General features: G+C 36.3%; 1 protein-coding gene across 1 annotated transcript in view; it reads right to left on the reverse strand.

The window, feature by feature from the left end:
- LRRC28 (leucine rich repeat containing 28) overlaps positions 1–21,464 on the reverse strand; it is a 49,836-nt gene extending 28,372 nt beyond the window's left edge. The window contains 5 exon segments of the mRNA XM_009635055.2: positions 10,945–11,082; positions 11,847–11,884; positions 14,510–14,550; positions 19,066–19,294; positions 21,441–21,464. Of these exon segments, the coding sequence (XP_009633350.2) occupies positions 10,945–11,082; positions 11,847–11,884; positions 14,510–14,550; positions 19,066–19,233 (385 nt within the window). The 5' untranslated portion in view covers positions 19,234–19,294; positions 21,441–21,464.
- Between the last annotated feature and the right edge of the window lie 368 nt (positions 21,465–21,832).

A 21,832-nucleotide genomic window follows, 5' to 3' on the forward strand; every position in this document is an offset into this window, starting at 1 on the left:
TTCAAACACTCAGAGCAAGACTACAACACAGAATTGCATACCTACAAAATTAAGTTCCTGGCAGTCTGCTTTTCTACATCTTAGATTCAACTCCAGAGGAGTAAGATTGACAAAAGCAACCAAAGACCCTCCACTTCTCCTTCCTCTCCTCTGCTATGCAGTCAATAAACTCACATAAAACAAACACCACAAATGGAATAATTACTGAATTCAAACACAACTGTGGCCACTTCCAGAGTTATTTTTTTCTGTGGTATATAATTGTGTCATAACGAGTCCTTTCCATAAATCTCAAACCCAAGTTTTCAAACAATCAAAACATAAAAACCAAATAATTCTATTTGACCTTCATTATTTAGGTCTGTGTGCCAGGTCTAATCAGTTCTCACTAGCACATTCCAGTTTTTAAAAACAGACTGTAGAAATACATTTTTCAAACTAGAAGGAACAGAATGCATTGTTTTGATGCTACGGCCTGAAGCCCTTTATCCGAGTTTTATCGAAGTATACTCTATCACTGATCAAAGCAGCAATGACAACTTAATGTTCTTTAAAGTTATATATTGCTGCATAAACTTCCCACTTTTGTCTTGTGGCCTCCGGCTCAGCACGTCATTGGGAGTATATTCAAAGGTCAAGAGACTGTCTTTCAGAAGCCTTCTGTTCCCAAGTGGCAGCTCTAACGATTGCAGGAGGGGAGAGTAGAGCAGGGTAGATTAACTCCATCAGGGCTCTGTTCTTATATACCCTAGAAAATTTCAGGTTGTCATTTCTTCTGTCAGATGTTTGAAAGGCTACCTTGTACATTACTGTATGAACTATTTGTATATGGCAGTAGTATTTCCATGCTGCCCTATTAGTGATTTCATTATCGTCTAAATACCCCTTCTCACTCTAGTACTGAAATCAGTATTTCATTTTAAATTTCTTTCCATTTAATATTTTGCATATGCCATTTGACTGGCTGACATTAAGCAAAGTTTGGAAGTTACATGGACATGCAAGACAAAAAAAGGCTTTATCTGTATTTTAAGAATTTACTGAGAAATCTCAACTTGAGTTTACTAGAAAAATATTATGCAATTTCACATTTAATGAAATGTGTTGAAATGAGTTGTACTTAAGACTTCTTATTCAATAAAAAGGCATAAGAACATGCAACGTAACTACCACGCTTCTACAGTTTTAAGATCTCGGTCATCTCCATAACTCTTTAAGCCTCAGATGAATGCTTGTCACGATTACTTAAAGCACTCTCCACATCTTCAAAATTCCTGTCCACCCCCCACAGACAAGAGGAAAGAAACAAGGAGAAACAAGGCTTACAGTGACTTGAGAAATCAAGGACTGCCCAACAGAAGCATGAGCCAGGATTCAAGAAGCCGTACCAAATCTCTTAACAATAGAGGATCCAGTTAAATCAGCTCCCACACCCTCAGGAACACGCCAACCATCCAAGTACTTCAACATTAGGAGCAGCACTCAAACTCCTTTATCTTGGCACAACTCCTTTATTTCCTACCTAAAAGCCCCTGAGGGGGACAGCTACCAGGGGAAAGCCCATGGCCCAGAGCTTAACAAACATACGTGTTCCTGCAGAGATTTTGATTTTCACAAGTGGAGTACCACAAAGCCAGAAGCGCAACAGACTTGAGAGCACCACTGGCAATAATTAGGTTGGCTCTCCTCTCCTCCGTCCCGATTTCACCTACATCTCACCAGGTTTCTTACTAACTCCCTTTCAGAGAAGAAAAGGAACAGTAGTGAAAAAACCAAAGAGGATGGGGCTGGTGGGGCCAGATTCTACAAGTTTGACACATGACGACTTTCACAAGGATCTCACGTGGAATAGTAGGGAACAAATTACAACATTGGCCCATTCTCAGAAACTAGTTTCAAAGCAGTAAAAACAGAGATATCTGGGAGTTTGACACTTCAGAGGAAATAAAAAATGTAAACAAATACTGAGCAACAGCACGTCACAGGCACAGACACTGACATATTTTTACTCTCTAAAATCATGGTTATTCTACCAGGAATACAATACAATACAATAAAGAAGTGTTTTAGTGATTGGAACTCACATGGTGTCATTCTGAGAGATGTCTCTTTCCCGATACGTGATGCCACCATAACTTTCACTAAGATTCTCTGGCCAGTAAGGATTATCACATAAAAAGGAAACCTTTGCAGGTCAATCTCTGCCAAGGTCATATGAAAAATTCAAATTAAATTAACATGGTCTGAAATGCCGATGTACAGCGCCCTACTCTCAGACACTCTTGGATCTATTCATGAACTCTGTAATTACATGAGAACACTGTTCATGTTTTAAATACAGTCAAACCTCAACCAGGCAGAGATTTTTCAAATTAAAGCACCACCAAAACCAAAACAGGGTCCAAAGAAAAAGTGTGATTGATCCAAAATCCTTACCATCTTGCTAAAATATGTAAGAAAGAAGAAAAAAATTGAAATCAGTAAAGTTACAATTTTGAGCAACTTTTAAACATCGTAAAAACTTGTATTAGAAAACTGAAACATCTGGTCATTAGGCTTTTGTTTCAATAGGGTTTTAGCCTTCAATTTATTGACATGAAACCTCAGTGCCAGTTTCAGTTTGTCCCTGATTGCTTTTCCAGATACATAATGACCACAGAAGTTGTTTTAAGATCTATGTTTTTTAAAATTGCAGGTACTTGGAAATATGATGCACTGAGCCATATCACAATTTCTTTTTTTTACCTAAAACCATACTCATTAAAGTAACTTTGTTTCCAAATACTTTTTCCAGTGATTGTGCTAAATCACAATAGCAAATTTTAAGATGGAATTTTCTAGTCCAATAAGCCTAGTACACAAAGCAATATTTGAGTATGTAATTTAAATGTTACAATGAAAGACACTGATGGCTTCTTCCAACTGTTTCCTATTAGTTTTCAGATTAATGAATTACAACACATACATACTTAGCACATGCATTTTTGAGAACCTGCTGTGCAACACCATGAGGAATACCACAGGCCATTGTTGAAAGAGATAGTTTTGTTGGGTTATTTGTTTCTTAACGTCATTTCTGCTACAGTTACGGGAAATATTTCCGTTCCAGTATGCCTAATAGAAGCCTATCTGGAAGAAGTGTTGGAACAAAAGCATATGTTAGAGCAACATTTTAAGCTTAAAATACAGCTCTACAATTTTTTTGACTACGTTTACACTACTATTTTTGCTACCAGCATCCAGTGGCACTATGAACCTTCCGTGGTATACTAAAAAATATTGTATGATATTAACAAAGAAGCTTTTAAAAGCCCCTCAACGGGGGGGAAGTGGGGGGGAAAAAAAGTAAGAAGAGGCAAGCAGACAAATAGAGAATAGTGAGCAGCTCTGTATACACAGATGACTCATTCTGACATAGTATACAGGTGATGATATAAAGGAAAAACTTCAGTTAATGAAAATTTCCAGGAATTTAATGGAATTTTTTTTATTATCTGTCTTCACTTCCCTCCCCATAAATTTAAAGCACTAAGAAGTACTAGTAGTCCTCCTGAGAATTTAACTCAAACCAAATGTTTGCGCAAGGTAGACTCTGTTATAACATCTCACACAACCAACATCCTTTAATTAAATAGGTACCACTGTGTTTGGACACGCATGAAAGCCAATCTGTAAGGAATACCACTTGCACAATATACTACTCAGTGCTTTGGTCACCTCTATTTAGGTCAGAAAGTCCAATGACAGTCAGTAACCATCCACGCTGCCATTTTGTTCCTAACTCTTCAGAGATAACTCTCCACTATAATTTCCTAGGGGAAATTTTTCTTATAAAACATTTCAGTCCTTACAGGCTGTCAGGACAGGGCTGCACTGGAGTTTATGCAAGATCCAAACATGTAAAAATCTTTTCCTCCTAGAAATCCAAAGAATGTCTTAAAGATACTACCAGGTATTTTTATTGTGCTTCTATATTAATACAGCACAATTACTGAGGCCTTACTAACCCTGATGTAAAAAAAACAACACAGTAACAGGCAAGTGTGGCTAAGTTTTGCATCTATTTAGGTTAAAAAAAATTTGTTATTGAACATGAGAGCTAATGTAAACTTTAGTACACTGACTCTTGGTTTTATACAGTAAACTGAATCTACAAATGATTTATTAAACGAAGCATATATTTTAGAGATCTGTGCAAAGAAAAACTTGTTTTTAATAATTAGGCTTCTACCTACTTCAAGGAAAACAATGTATTATGATAATAATTAAAAGATTTTTATTTAGGAGTCCACTCTCCTTTAAATAGTCACATACTTACAGAGTGCAAAGCTCATGTAACCTAATCTATGTTTTCCTCAAATCCCCACAAGTCCATTTACTTAAAAACACCGCACTCCTGGATGGGTGCCTGGCGTACCAAACCTGTCCCGTCGTGCATATTTTTATACATGTTACTAAATTAGGAAAGCAGAGTGGACTAAGGTTATGCCAACTCTGAAAAAAAGAACAGGGTCTGCATCAGTTTGAGCCTTTGCTTTTAAAGTCACAATCATTAATAAAGTTCAAAATGTTTTTTATAAGTATGAAAGCAATCTACTCTAATCAGAGACAGTAATAAAAGCAGAGAGAAATATGGGGATGGGGAGCCAAATTTATTCCCCCCGCATTTTGAAGGTTCCAAATCAAAATATGGAAAACAAGTTTAAAAAATTAGTTAGGACTATGTGTTTTAATGCTAGGGTCTAGAGTAAGAATAGAATTATTGGCATGCTGTACCCATGATCTGTGGAAATCTACTGTGAAAAGGAGGTAAGGAAGAAGTTGTTTTTATATGCCTTCAATTAAGATTTCCTGAAATACCTTATATTGAGCTCTATTCAGAATTACTATGATGGGTGTTCAAAAAGTCTTTAGCAGTGAAATACTGGTATGAATAGTAAATACAGATATTGTACTTTAGAGCAACTCAAAAAAAGTGAGAGAAATGAATATGCAGTTTTCATGTCTTAAAGTTTCTCTTGCCCCCAATTAGCAAAGCAAAATCCTAAGCAAAACAGACTTAGCAATAATCAATTAACATTCCAAGGGTTACTTTATAAATAGACAAAGCAGTAATCAACAATTACAGTTTGCTTTATGATTTTAATAATGATTGAACCCTTCTTGTCATTACCACTGAAGTTACCTATGCAAGAGAAAAATTATCTAGTATCTGCCTGTAAGTTACAATTTTCAAAATTCCTCTTCATGAACTCTTCCAGCCTTCTGGAAGCACCAGCTGTTTCAGTTACAAAAGCTCACTGATCTTACTGCTATTAATTTCCTATTAACGTAGAGGATTATTAATTATGGAGAGATAGTTATTAATTTCCTAATAACGGGTGGAAAGACTCAATCCTCCCCAATATTAAATATGATTAACCTCAAAAAGGTGCGGTCTTAACAAATGGAATGGGAACACCCAAGTTCTATTTCTGGCTAACACTGACTCCTGCTGTGGCCTGGAGCAAATCGCTTCTGTTAAAAACACTTTTTTCCATTCTGTAAAATGAGGATAACACTCCCTTATCAGCTTCACAGCATCTTTCTCAAATGCTTTGAAGATGAAGTTTTATAAGCCTACAAATGTATTTTAATGAGGCTTAAACTGACTACATTTCTAAAACAATTTGCCTTAAAAAGTAAAAGGATTTGAACAGAAATGAAACGAAGAGAATATATGCTATTAACCTCCCTTAAACATTATTGCAGTTTGCACTTTAAAAATACCAAAGGCAGATGAATAAATTTTCCTTTGCATTCTACCTAAATGAAGCAAAATGGCAACAAGTGGGTGCAATATGCAGAAGTCCCCAGAGACAACACGGAAATGTCAATTTGAAATGCAAGCCACACATATCCTTATATGGGGCAGAAAGGGAATTTGCTAAACCTGCCTTTGACTCTTGCAGAGATCTGTACCCCCCTTCGGCAACAGCAACTTGCTGGCGCTCCCCAGTCACCTGCACTTTCACTTTACAGATTAAAGAAACAGCATTGCACAGTTGGCGTCAAGTTTGGTATTCTTTGACTGCATTTATTTTTTTGCCTGATCAATGCACTCAACTCTTGGTTTTTTAAGTTCCCTGACAACAAACACGAAAGGGAAACTTGGTCTAACTCATGTAAAGACAACTGCTGATAGATTTTTTTTTTCCGCCCCCCCCCGCTTCTTGAAGGGAACTTTGCCAAAAGATGGGCTGGGATCATAAACCATACCCTGTTCTTTGTTTAATTACTTAGCTTTTGCTCTTGACTTGGCAAAACATTAAGCTTTTCATTTTAGTAAATCTATAATTAACTCCAACATGTGCTGAGTAAACATAACCTCATTTTTAATTAAATCTTAGAACAAGATGCTACAACTTGCCGTTTCTAAGAAGTATTTCTCAAGTAATGTTCAACAAAAAAAAATTCTAATCCTCATCAAATATGAAACTTAAGTCCAACTTGAGTATAACCCACCCTCTTTTAAGTCATCTGTTGCCCAAACGTGACCAAAATGTAAATCTGAAGAGCCATCACTTCACATCAAAAGTTTCCAAGGCTGAAGTCAAATCAAATTTAAATGGTACCACAGCAAAACAGAGATAGGCTTGGCTTTGGTACTCCTGAAGAATATTTTTTCCAGTACATATCACTGGATTATTTTATTTTTTTTTTTTGCAAATGATGCAGTAATTCTTACACAAAGAGAAAATAAATACAATTTCTCAAGAATTAAAGGAGCTGAAATATCATATGCATTATAAACATCAGAAGCAAATGGGAACCTCTTAATTAGTCATTCATAAGTGACAAGATTCAGAAAATTTACTTCTGACAGCACATTCATATAGGACTAACTCTACAATTCTAAATTAAAATGAGGCATCAATATGTCAATAAAGAGAAATATCAAAAAAAATGAAGTTAAACTACTATGAAAACATGATGTCAACTCTATGTCAAGCTAATACACAAACTAATGTAATAATATGAAAAAAACATCTTTTGTTTATGCTGCAACTCTTAGGATTTTTTCCACCTAAGATCTCTGGCATTACATATTTCCAAACGGCTCTCAAGAATTTAGTAGAGTGCTACACTTAAATAGTAGAAAACTTCACAAAACTTCACATCGTATTCAGAATTACATGTACCAGAACCAAAAAAAAAAAAACCAAGAAATTGTTAAAGACAGAGGCTGCAAGATTTACAGTTAGCAGAACAAAAAAAATGCTATGCATTTCAATGGAAAAAAGCGCTCAGGAGAACTTTATAATATTAAATCTCCTCCTCTTGCTTATCTGCAGCTCTTTTAATCAGCTTTCCTCTCAAAGACAGTCTCTCAATTAGCGATTCTGATTACCGCAGAATCTAGATACTGATGACTCTGCATTAGGCAGAAGCTGGTCCACTCCACTTATTAACCTTATCCAAAGTATATTCAAAAACATGTCTTCAAGAGAATTTCACAAAGCATTTTCTTCCAGCCATTTTGTATTTAAATTTCAACATGCTCATTCTGGACAAGTTTTTTCCCTTTGCTTCTCATCAAGCTTAGCTTCATCATATTTCAACAATTCTCACGACAATTTAATGATGCATGATGGAAATAGCATTGTTTCAGCAGTAGCGCACAATTAAACAAAGTGCCTTGAAGCCAAAGTACATGATCTTATCCAGGGGTGACACTGATTCGGTAGTGAAGGTAGGATTAGCATTTACACTACAACAGTGCCAAAGCACAGAAAGTGTTTTCTAATCTCCAAGGAACACAATTTCCATGCTTTGCCTAATGCCCTTTTTCCCCTCATCAGTCCTGTATTGCCTGATCCTTTCAGGAAACTAAGGCTTATGTATTCATGCTGTCTGCATGTATTTTCATCATTCTCCCCCACCTCCTCCCTTAAAGTAACTTTTCAAAAGTAGTTGGACAATCATGACCAAAACTGAGAAAAGAACAGAGGTCTTCAGTATTACATTTTCACAAGCTTTATGAAAACAGGTACTTAAGAGACTAAAATCTTGCCCATCACATTAAAGATAAACCACAGCACAGGCTCAACCTTTATCAGAGTCTGAAGAATGTCTACGATCAGACTGAAGACATAAGTCTTTATAAGGCTTCATTATGCAGACTATTTCAATTGTTTTAACATTAGAGTTATGCTAGATTTTCCAAGGCAATTCTTAAATACTAAAAGAGAACATTAAGAGCACAACTGTGGAACAAAAACATTGCAAATGGATAATGAATCAACATATACTATTCATTGCATTGATTCTTTCAGTTCTTAATCACAATTAAGGAAGTCAAAACAGAGAATCATTCTTAAAATATAAAATGCAGTAGAAAAGTATAGGCGTTCAGCCACTTAATGGCAAACATTTACCACCCAACTGTTCTGCAGTTGTAATGAAGAGATTTTTTTAGCAATTAAGGATATTACTGAGAGTATCCTCCTAGATATCCATATTGTTTCAACAAAAACTGAGGCTACTTATAACACCAGAAACTGGGAAGGGAGAGACAAGAGAAATGACAGGGCAACCATCCTAAAGTAAGCTTTTTATGTGATGACATCATTACGCTGCAGGTTGGCCTATCTCATTACACAAGGTGAATACTGATCAGCCTTTCTTAACCAGATCCTCTGCTGTGATAAACAGTTCACTGCCATTTGTGCGGTATGTGGAGGCCTAAGTCTGGAAGAAAATGATGGTCACGAGTTTTGGAAAGTTACTTCCATAAATCACCATCACCTATACCTGAAAGCTATTTTTTAATGCAGACTTTTAAATTCTGCACAAACTGCACTAGTAGAAGCTAAATTATATCTTAAATGGTTAGTTATTATAAATTAAGAGCAATTAAAATCTGTCTTTCCAGTATCTGCTGTGAAGAAAGCAGTTAACACACACTAAAATGATGTACTGCAGTGAAGTCACATCTCATCCTAGTTCATTTTAGTAACTTTGATAGCTTTCCTGACAAAACGCTATTTAACACTATTATGAAGATTCATGCTACAAATATAATTACGGATAAAACAATTAATCAAAACTATTCTGCTCTGTTTTTTTAACTGTTGAACATAAATGTTATTTTCAAATGCAAAGATTTTGTTATAAAGTAATCTTTAAAATCTTCACAATTTTACAAATAAAAATTATGAAAATATTCTTGGAAGCCCTCTTCAGGAAGCGTTATGTTTAGGAAACACTCAATGCAGTAGATTAACTCTCCAGTGGGCAAACTCTCCAGTGCAAGTAAAAGATTTATCTTGCTTGGACTGATAACACTCAAGTTGTATGACATCCAGTCATGTTGACAGTGACAGCATCTGAACAGACAGGATTAGTAACGATAGCAGTAATGGCATATGTGTGAACTGATGGTACACTACCAGCAAAACCAGAAAGACCAGACACCACTGGATTCTCCAATTCAAAAGTACGCAACAGTAGTATTAGTCTAAGCATGCAAAATTTTCACGCACACAAAACTAAATGCACTTGGGGACAATGCTCACTACCAAATTTTGTAAACTTCAGGAGAAATTAAATGCAGTGTGCTTATGCAGCTGATACCAGTTCCTAATCAAATGTGGTAGACTCAAAATCAACTCTTCAGTAATGTAAATTATCCTTTTGAAAGTCTTTTTTGGAACCTTTTTAAGTTAATGTGTGAAGTTTTGCAGAAAATGTGTCACTTTTTCTTTGAACAAGTCTTTCTTTCATGGTACAGCACCATAAGGTAAATTATCTTTGAGGAACATAAAGCATACTCAAGTGACTCCTTTCTTTTGAATATAGGACATCTGAAAATTGATGGAAATTTTATTGGCCTTGGGTCATAATGTTTAACAGGTTTATCTAATTTCATTCCAGAGCATTTACATAGTCATATAATTTTTTTTCTTTCTAACCATAATCATCCTTTGACTTATTCTTATTAAGCTTATTATGCCTAGAAAAGTACAAGGGAAGGACAGCTAGATTTCTGCACTCAAAACTTCAAGGAGCAACTGCAATATATTTTCTTGAGAATAAGCAATGCAAAGTTACAAACACATGAAGGTCACATTGAGAAGTTATTTAAAATTAGAGCCAAAAGCTAATCCTGTTAGATTAAGTTAAACCATTTTTTTAAAATGCTGCCCTTATATTTTTATCATCTCTGCAGATCAGAAAATGCAAATATGCCATAGAAAGATTAAAAATAAAATATTTAAAAATCACCATCATCTGGAAAGATGTAAGGGCAATGGAAGAAGAATAATGAGTTATGTCTGCTTATCAAAGTATTTAGAAGGCAAAAAAAATTATTCAAAATCTGCCTGTGGCCAACTTTTTCTGACTTTGTGTCACATTTACTTTGAATAAATTTTGCTTTTTTATTATAAACAAGCAAGACAAACATTTGTTATTTACTGTCATAGCGAGGTAGAGCTGCCATAGGCAAACCTAGTAGACATGCGTCTTTTCAGAAAATACAAGAATAGGGCTGTTGGGCGAAAAGAAAGAAAGGAAGGACTGGAATCCTTTATGTTCTTGAAAATTGGAAGAAACATAATATTATCATAATGACAGTTGTCATTGGCATTTTGTGTCTTCTCAAGGAAGTTCAATTGTTTCTTGATACAATGGCAAAGGCTGTTAAATAGATACTTTTTTTTCCCCACTTCAGAAGCATTTTTCAGGGCTTTTTGTTACCTTAAGTACATACAGCATGGCTTTTTTCTAACTACAGAGTGTATTTAGTACAATACACACAACGGCAGACCCTGCCTAGTCTTTAAATGCAAGTTGTACCACGCTTCACCTGTGAGATACGAATAAACACAGAGCAGATCACCACACAAATTAAGTTCAAATGGCATTTGTCAATGCTGTAATCCCTCACGCATTTGTACTTACCTGCAGGTAAATATTTCAGCTGGTTGTTAGCCAAGCGAAGATGACGTAAAGATCTCAGGCGGCCAATCTCTGGACACACAATTTCGAGGGCATTATCACTTAGGTCCAGAAACTGCAGTTTAACGAGGGAGCCAATGGCTTGTGAGAGAACAGATTAAAACATGAATGTGACCCAACAGTAATGTTAAAATCTTAATAGGACTATGAGAGGATAAAAAGCCACAGTACCTAACACCTATGTCTGAGCAGATTTTGACTTATTAAAGCCAGTCTCACAACTGAATGACATAGTTTGTAGAAATGCTTATCTATCTAACAAACAATACTGCTGGAGTGAGTGAGACAGGGAGGAAAAAAAATAGTGAGGTACAGAACACTCCCATTTCTCGATTCTCCTCAGACAATTCTGATCTGAGATCACTTTTTTTCCATTCCTTTGCTTTGAGTCCATCCAACTTATATATTCAGAAAGAGTTTAAAGTACTTTCCTGAAGTTGGGCACATAACTCTGCAATTAAGACAAGGAAGAGAAACTAGTACAAGTTATTGACACTTTAGGTTTCAAATCTGTCATGATCTAAACCAGCAGAGTATTCTGTGTGGTGGCTGGCTGAAAGCAGAAGACACTCTGGATTTTTGTTTCTGTAGATGAGTGCCATTTAGCCTTTTCACTTTCTGCAATTAAAACTGAAGCAAACAGCATTTAGGTGCATTTAAGAATTCATTAAAAAAATTTAACATAGCATAAACAAGGATATTATCTATTAAGAGCTACACTGGTATATTTTTATGAAAATATTTAATGTTTTATGGGAAAATAAAGGAAAAATAGGCCTCTTCAAAGAAGAAAAATGAATATTTTATGATTCCTGCCACTTATTGTGAGCTGGTAGATTACTTACCTTCAGGTACAACAACTATGTTATTTGAATGAAGGTACCTGGGGGGAGGAGAAAAAAAAGCAGAGGACACCACCTGTTACCCTCAAGGACTTCTGCTACATAATCAGTTTGCAAAATATCCAATTTCAGACTGAAAGAGCACCCTCAAAGCCATTCCTCTCTATGACCACAAAAGCTGTGGAAAGTGTATAAACTGGCAATGGATAGGTACTTAAGTTTCACTTAGGCTATTAAATGATTAACATAAAAGAGAATGACGTACAATTATTTAAAACAAAACATTCACAGTTACAATAATAATGGGCTTTAGATTTGAGAGTCGTAAGAGGAAAACAAAAGGAAAAATAAAGCAGAGAGAATAACCAGAATGAACCATATTTGATCACCAGGTTATTCCACACTAAATGCTGGGCAAGAAAAGAAAAAAGCCCAAACCCACAAAAATTATACAATTATGAACATTTTCCCCTGCACATAAACTCTTACACCTTTACTGTCTGAAGAAATAAACACATCATCTACTCACTGCAAGTGGGTTATTCAACCCTAGAGCACATTTTTCAAAAGAAAAACCCGATCTTACACATTGTCATTTAGGTAGGTAGTGAGGGTGGCCAGCGCTCTCACTAAGAATATCCAGCACCCTCTGCTGGAGCACTTCCAGTACTACAAGTAACATAAAAACTATTCTCAGATTAACAGAATTTTCAAATATTGATAACTAATTGTAAAGGCATACTGACTATTCAATGTCCAGCCGCCTAGGCACACATGGAAATTATTTACACAGAATATTTTTTTCCATTCCATTCCAACAGCACTTCCAAAAGTAGGAGACTGTCTTTTCAGGGAGGTAGAGGCAGAACAAGGAAAAAGACATATGAAGATTTCAACTGGATGGAGCACCTGAGCCTTCTCTTTTTCTTTAAAAATTGCAGACATTTAAAATTTACTAAAAATGCAACAAACATAAGGATAGCAGGTATGTTTGTAGAAATCCTTATATATACCTCAGGATGAGAGTTCTACTCATTTCAGCTGCAGTTCCTGAAAATACTTGTGAACTATTACACTCAAGCTAAAAAAAAAAAAAAAAAAAAAAAAAAAATTTATATTATGAGGATCTACACCTCATATCCCACCATGAGGGACACAGTATACAAAGAAACACAGACAATACTGAAATTTTTAAAAAAATATAGTGAAATTGCTAAGGATGTAACTCTCAAGAACGTGAAAATCAGTTAAGTTTGTCTTTCAAAATTTAAAGCTACTGTAACAAGTTATTCTCTAAATAAAATTTATTTTGTGGTCTCTTCTGTCAACAAAACATCTCTTACTTACAAGTCAAAAATTGACTTGTATTATTAGAGCTAGACAAACCACAGGCCCAATACAGTTCTCTAGACCACCAGAATGTGTGGGATAATGGTGGTACAACTAAGCTTGGCGGACCGCAAATAACTAGGTTTGACTCCTACAATTCAGTGTTTGTAAGAGATTTTAAGCTGTGATTTATACTGGTTTTCCTAAAGGCTCCATCAGATAACAGAGAGATTTCCTGATGCCTCATGGCATATCATTAAATAGTAAGTATATCAAATACAAAAGTCTTTGTTTTACTGCTTCAGAGCATAAACATACTCTCAAGACTCAGGCATGATAAGACAAGACTGCGTCTTAAGCAAGTTGAAGACTGCAGTGACCTACAAAACAGTTCAATTATAATGTGGTCGCGTGTACCAGAAAGGTGTGGTTTCAAGGGCCAAATTAAGATGACAAGATCAGACAGCTGAATGCATTAGACTGCTCAGATATACACCTCCTCCTGTGTGGAGCTTTCCAGTAAATAAACAGAATCAATGGTCCATCAGTTACTCAAGCAAAAGCGAGCCAAGTGAGTTATGTGGGAAAAAGAGGATGTCCCTTTTAACCTGCCCCACTGCCAATCCTACCATACAAGGAAATCGTAACCTTACAAGAAGAAAAGGGGAGGGGAAAAAAAGACATTGACTCAGGGACTTACAGCTTAAAATTAATTGCCAAAATAATTCAGTTCATGTGACATCCATTCTTTGGACAAGACTGGATAAACTATTCTGCCCACAGCAATCATTATTAAATAGTTACTACCCCTACTTGCTCAAAAAAACTATTTGACAATCTGTGACTTGGTTCCAAAAAACCAACTTATTACTACTATCAGCAAGACTGAGATCATAATACCCCTGGTAACTGGGGTGGAAATGAGCAACTAGGGATGGGCTGGAGGCAGTAACCTGTGGCTCTGGCACAACCATCTCACCATTGCATTTGGAGGTTCTAGTGCTTTGTCAGGGCAACAACAGTCTACAGAGGAGATGGGGGTGGGGTCGTAAGTATTTGTTTCCTTTAGCAGTGTAGACATTTGTATAACAGTTCTTCTTATAAAATAAACAAGAAATTACAAAAAAAAAATTAACATGAGTCTGAATACATCTGGACATACCTTCTCAAAAAAAAAAAAAAAAAAAAAAGAGAAAGAAAAATAACCTTTCTTGCCCTGCAAGAAAACCCTTCACACTTAAGAGATAGGTTATGTGCAAGCAATACATTCTAGAATTATTTTAAGGTAAGATGGATCAGCATAATGAAAATATATTAGAACTCCTACACAAACTCACAATTCCACGAGGTTTGGAAGCTTCTGTGCAAGGTTTTCTGGCTGAAAAAGAGTTAGAGATTTTTTAGGTTTCAAAACAAAAAACAGACACACACATATTGTGTACCCAACTTGTTTTAATAACCACACTAAAACATGTCAGCAGCTAGTCACAGAAAAAAAAAACAAGGAGCTTGTATGCAATACCCTATTTCCACATCCCCGCACATTCTCCATCAGTGCAATCTGGGATATATCAAGGGTCAGCATTTCGCTACTGAAACAGAACTACAGCCTAGAAGTGATATTTATGTGTCCTCAACCAAATGGTAGTCAGACTTCTGAGGCTGAAAAGATGGATTACCAAAATCTTACTTTCGAAAACATATTCAAATAATTAAGTTAGGTGAAGCCAAGAGACTGCTAAGAAGCTGCGGCCTTTACAGACTTAGAGCAGAACAACATATATACAAGATGTCTAACCATAATGTATTTTATTTTGCAATGCTGCTAAACTGGGAAATGACCTACAAACTTTGTGCAGCTTATAATCAATTACCACCAAGCCAGCAGTGCTGAATCCATCAAACTAGATTACCATATTTACATGCATATAATTTTCTAACTGCTAACTGATCCCTAGCTGCAATTCTGTTTCTTGATGGCATCTATAACCATGAACATACATCACAAAATCAGCTTCACAAGTTTCAGATGTCATGTCGGTAACCGTACTCAAAATTATTCAAGGTTAAGACAGTTTTATTGCTTAAGAAATCTACTTAAAACATAAGTATGTTTTATTGAAAAAAGTTTTTACAATATACATATATGCAGAAACAAATGAATTTTGAAAGCAGCTCGATCACACAGTCAATTTCCTGTTAAAAATACCTAGCAATTTTCACTGTCATGTAAATTTAAGGTATATCATTATCTAAAACACTTCATGCTTATAAATCTAGTATGAAGGAATATGCTAACCTGAAAAAGTAATGTCATAATAGTCTTACGTAGAAAACATGCCACATCCTAGATCTTCTGAGTACAAAAACCAGTTTGTTTTTAACTCTGGAAGAGCAAACGATGGCTAAATATATGAATCTGTTGACGTCAAGACCCTAGAAACATGCTATAACTAATCAGTTGTTGCCACCTACCGGCAGGTTTGCTACAGTACATTTATCTTCTCAGCACAAAATTTTATTTGGTCAAAGAGAGAAGCTTAAACTGGGAAAACATACAAAGGCTGATCAAGCACCAAAAAAAAAAAAAAAAATAATCAAGCTTTAATTTAAAAAAATGAAGAGGGAATGTGAAAAAACAAATTCATTGTCATGCTACACCCTTTCTTAGAATAAGGATACTAACCTGAATCACAAACTATTTTCACATTATACATGAAGGTTATACTTTTATTGTTGCTTTAACTGCTTCATATTGTAAGAGAGCTAAACTCAGGAGAGAGACAACTTTACAGTTTACTGAGTCTAGAATAGAAATTCTGCTGATCTTCTTGAGCACGACAATAACAATGGGTCTGAATCAAAGTTGTTCAATACAACACCCTACAATGGAATTATGATTAAAAACCTATTTATGATCCATCAGTTGAGAGGGAAAACTAACTCTCGTCTCTATTGGTGACATGACAACACACAATGATGATCAATGAATCACCAATTCCGCCACCAGTTTAGCGATGCTTGCTTTGCCCTCACACCCACTGGACATTTTTCAAAAAGTGAACCTACTGATCTGTCTGAACAGGGCAGCATTGCATATTCTGAGTCAGTAAATTATGAGCAAACAATTGTTCTTTGATATGGCTAAATCATGCTTCTGACAGTGCCAAAGGCCAATGCATATTTCCTTGTAGTAGATGGGGAAATAGGATTACTGAAGGCTAATGTTATCAGTCAAACATAAATGAGGAGAAGCTGGGAGACTTGATGCTGAGATACAGGTGTGCTATATAGCTTCTTGATCCATTCATTATGGCATAGCTCTCTGTCATTTCCATCTTGCCAATGAAGACAAAAATGAAATTATTCTTAGGCAAGGTATATATAAATTCTGTCAGCGTAACTATTCCAGACATTTTTGTAGGAGCCATCTGTCAAGGACTAGAATCATTTTAGAAGAGCAAAGAATTAAAAAAAAAAAAAAAAAAAGCTGATTTAGTCAACATTTTTCAGAACTGGTGGGACAAAAGTACCACCTAACTTTAAAAAATATGGTGCAGGTTTAGTTTTGGTGGTTGCTAATAATCGATATGCAATTTAAAATATTTATTGATGAGGTAATGATCATCATCTTGCATAGAATCAAAGGAGCACAGGGCTGAAAGAGATATCTTCCTTCAATAACCTATTTGTTTACAACTATTCTCAGAGGAGATCCATGTCTTGTGTGTCTCCCCATCCCCCCCAAAAGTAACTTACTACTTCTTTAACTGAAATTGAGAGTACTACTTGTCCTACCAGCATCAGACAAAAAAATCATTATGAAAATACCACTTTGTAAAAATACTGATGATTTCTGCTCTACCCATTTATCCTCTTCTATTTTTTTTTTTCCTCTCCATCTTCTTTTTGTAAGAGGAATTAACCTAAATATCTCAACCTGCTCTCATAGGGCATGTTCTCTAAAAATCCCTTGTTGCCACTTTCTAGATTCTTTCCAATTTACCTAGGTTGTTCGTAAGTATGAAAACCCAGACTCAATCTTTGCACTAGCTTACGCTTTAACAGTATCCAATAATTCTTTTCTGCTTTTCATTGATGCTGTGAAACTTTCTATGTTCCAAAAAGACATCTGCCTTTTTTTGTAACACACTGCTGACTTGATCTATTTTGGTCCACTACAACTTCCAACATCTATTCTGTTGAACAGATGCTCAGTGAATGAGACCAAATTTTGTTTGCCTGGTCCCTAGCTATAGTGCTATGCACTTGAATGACATTCCACCAAGTCACATTATGAGCAAGTTATCCTGATGGTTTTGAAATCCAATGCTCTACTTCATGCTGTTTGCAAGTAATTTTGCCTAGGTATGATCTACATTAAGTATTGTTTCAGTTCCTTTATCCCAGGCCTCAATTATAATACTGAACAGTACTGCATGAGAGCTGCCTCCCTCATTTAATACAACTTCTGTTGACAGCAACCATGGGTAATTACTCTTATGCCACCATACACATCTATTGGCTGGTAGTATTAACAGATATAGAGAGGAAAATGGAACTAAACTGTTACTTGCAAGACTTCGTTTTGGTTTCTATTCTATAATTGCTTTGAGAAAAACAAAACCGGGCTCTAACACATATATGCAGCAAAGCGATATGGAAACCTCTCCTCATTATTGTTTCATCTTTTGAGCAGCGCAGACTTCATGAACCTTACACCACTAAATAACCGCTGGATTTCACAAAGTATCAAAGCAGAACTGTTTACAGTCTTCGGTTTAATTTTTAAAGCAGCTTTAATTTGTAACAACGAATCCTATCCTCCCATTAAATTATTATGCAAAGGACCTGCCCAAAACCGGAGTGCCAAAATAATTCTTTACAGTACATGCAAACTTAAGAGACTAATTCAAGATGAAGAAAAGGCATAAAATTTTCAGAATCCTTACAGCTTTTGGCCCATGAGGTGAAACCATTATCGGGGATTTCTAACATATCAAAGCTTTGAACACTATTCCTTAATCTGGAGTACTGGGCTTTTTCTAGGATGCACTGAAAACCATATAATTTTGGTGAATTTTAAGTAGTTAGACCCTTCAGCTTCTCTGCCCTGGCTATTATTTTACCTATCATACCGTAGAAGAGCCCAAGAAAAAAGAACAAGCAACTGAATTACTTGGAGACTTGAGCCTTATTGACAGTGGAAAGTTTTGATTCTATAGAGAGCACCTTACCAGCTCAGAAAGTCTCAAGAGTTATTTAACTACCCCACACTGAATTCTGAGGTCACAACATTAATTTGGAGTGAGAATTTGTTCAGTTCAGGGAAAAACAACAAAACAAAAAACCAGAACAGAAAACCCCACAACCCTGAAATCAACTGTCCGTCCTCCTATCAACAGCAGCCCATAGACACAAGCTTTCACTGGCACCCTAACAGCAAGCTTTGAATTAGACTTGGGGATTGCCAGTGCCTTTAAAATAAGGCACACACCAAGTTAAAAGTTGTTTAGCCTAATGAAGGAATGTAGACTAGAGTGCATAGTATCACCTAACAGTAGAAAGGCCTCACCACTGACGTGAGCAAAATTTGTAGCAGTTAAAAAAAAAAACAAACAACAAACCTCACAAGAAAGCCCCCAGCAGACCTTTATAGAGCTTCAAAAGGGTAACCATAAAATGTCATGAACTTTCATTTATTATACTATTATTACCTATGCAATTTCAAACATAATACAACCAAATACTCATATTTCACAATGGATGACATCATTCAGGATCAGATTTGCTATAAGATTTTTTTTTTCATTATCTTGGGTTTTCTGTTTCAAAAAAATCAGTATTCCTAAACATACAGACAGTAAACATTACAATAAAGAGGTTGTCGTACCAATGTGGTCAGGGAATTTCTTTTCATATAAAGTCTCTCCAAATACTGCAGCCCCTCATCTTTCAGTAACTCCAAAGGAAAGTGATGGAGATTTCGGTAATTTAGGAATAAGTTCTTGTGCCTTTCCAGCTTTGCCTCAGAGATTGTTTTACATAGTTCTGATGCCATGACTAATCCTGTTCCAAGCACCGCATCTAGTACATTGCATCTTCTGAAAGCAGACCCATTTCTAGGGGACAAAAAGAGCAAAAAAAAAACAAAAAACAAAAAAACACCACATTATTAACGTGTACACGAGGCATTCTTTTGCAGAAAGAGTTAGATATTACATATTATCTGATAATTTATTTGAACACTTGTTCCAGTTAATACATAAAGTACCCAGAACATCCACACCATAAGATATGTTAGAAGCAAGTCTTTGACTGTTTTCTGGATGAAGTTTTAACGTGTTTTCACACTGGCAATAACAAGATTTTAAGGTATAAATAATGCTTTTTTTTCAATCCTTTTCCACGGACCTTTCACATAATTTTGTTGAAGTTGCCACCATGAGGAAAAAAAAAAAAAAAAAAGAAACCTCTCTCTACTAACCATCTTTCATCTATTCTGTGAAGTGTGCTAAAAGAAGAATCCAGAGATAAGAAAAATGCACAATTTATTAGTCAACTGAAGATAAGAAGTCCTCTAAAACACCTTCATGTAGCTTTGAAGCCAGAATGACAAAATGCAATGAAAGTCTGTTAGGCTTTCCCACACAAAACTACTAAAAGAATTTATCAGCGGGAAGAGACATTGGGGATGGACAGCCAGGAAAGCCATTTTGAAATAATAAACTAATATAAGAGAAAGCTGAAACATACAGCAAGAAAATTTATAAAGAGCTAGATATGACAGATTTTCAGCTCTCTGTACTAAAAATAAAACCAGAAAGAACTAAATGTCAAGCTTTAACTGACAATTTCAAAACCAGAAAATTAAAGTATGAAGACAAATTAAAAATTAACTTGTATCTGAAACCAGACTTTATTTAGCTTGTTTTTCATGTATAACCAAAATTCTACTTCTTATGTTGCCTGGACTTAGATAACAGCAATGCTACATCTTTTCAACTGTCTCAGAAGACAGAAAAGCATAATAAATCCAACCTATTTATTAAAGTTACCAGTTTGCTACAGACTCGTGTGTATAAATTAATTTCCATTAAGAAAAGGCAAGGAATGATAACTGCCTTCCACCAGTAACATTCTCTATTTTAGTTCATTCCTTTACTGTAGGAGAGATTTCTAATCATAAAAGATATTGAAAGTGAAGGTAGTAAGTTACAAACAAGAATCCTATCTGATTATAGGGCAGTCTTTGTAAACAAAACTCCTTACCCAGCTGACAACTGGACCACACATTTAAAACAAACCACTTTATCAATTTCAGTGATTCCCTTGATTTGCAGATAAACAGCTTTTACCAGTCACCCGTTTCCTGGAAGAATACAGTATTTACTTTCTTAGAGTCCAATAAGCACTACTAATCATAATCTAAATGTAATATCCTGCACACCTTTTCTAGTCTTGAGTTATCACCAATTCAAGCCATGCTAAGATGGGTTCTGTAAGCAAACAATTACCCTGCTGAGAATCCTGCGTAAGATTAGAAAGCATCAGTCCAACTTTGGTTAAACAGCATTCGTATGAGAAGAAACACCACTCTAACAGTTGCCTTCATTAGCTATCTTAAGGAAACACGGGTATACATGCTGCTGGCCTTGGCCACCAGCAACACTAAAGCTCCCTTAGTTTAACAGATAAAGGGAATTAAGCCAGTATAATTCCAAACTCCAGATCTGCAATCAACATGAAAATAATTCAAGGAAAAGCATTAGAATTTCTAATGCCTGAGAGTATTTGAGCACTAGTTGCTACAATACAAGAAATGGTAAAGGAAAGTTCATCTTCCCCCAAAGTGTTTTTTTAAATGAAAAGCTGTGAAGTCACAAAACACACACATAAATACTCAATAGCCTTCCAATTTATCCAGAGATGCTTTTTAGATGTTCTGCACTTGTAGACTTCTCTTCAGAGCTGTGACTCTGTATAGCAATTGGACCACATTTAGCCATGGCACACATGAATGCACAGACATGCAAACCCACAAATGCAAAGTCCAGTCAGTCATAATCTGCTCTATTTTGGCTCTTACTTCAAAGGAAGTCCCTCCTACTCCCTTCCACCACCAGCCAAACTTTCTCTCTCTTTTTAAGAGAGATATAATCTTTTTAATGATCTTTTTCCAGAGATGAGACACGGCACTACCAACAAGGGACAGACACAAACACGTTCTTTAAGGAAAGGCAAGAAGGAGGATGAGGACAGATATACCCAGTGATGATGGCCCTCCAAGGCGTCAGGTCATTCAGGGGAGAAAACCGCTGTTTCACAGAGGATGAAGAAGACAGAAACAAGCCCGCACTGAGCACAGGGCAGGGAGCAGACGATAGGCAAAGGGGTGGCAGCAGGAAGGCTCAAGAGACCCACAGACCTGCGGGCCGCCTTCAGCCGAGTTGGGACCGCTGGGGGGAAGAGCGCACACACGGACGAAGGAAAACTTGGAGGAGCCGCAGGGCACAAGAGAAGGCGGCTACGAGGTGGGGCTGCACGGAGCCACCCCGCTCGTTGCTCCTTGGGCCCTGGGAACTGGGGAAGGCCGGTCTGTCACGGGTGGGTGCGAGGGAACCGGCCTGTCCCGGCTGCGCGGGTGCGTGTGTGGGGGC

This window comes from Egretta garzetta, unplaced genomic scaffold (assembly GCF_000687185.1).
Source record: "Egretta garzetta isolate BGI_Z169 unplaced genomic scaffold, ASM68718v1 scaffold322, whole genome shotgun sequence".
Lineage (NCBI taxonomy): Eukaryota > Metazoa > Chordata > Aves > Pelecaniformes > Ardeidae > Egretta > Egretta garzetta.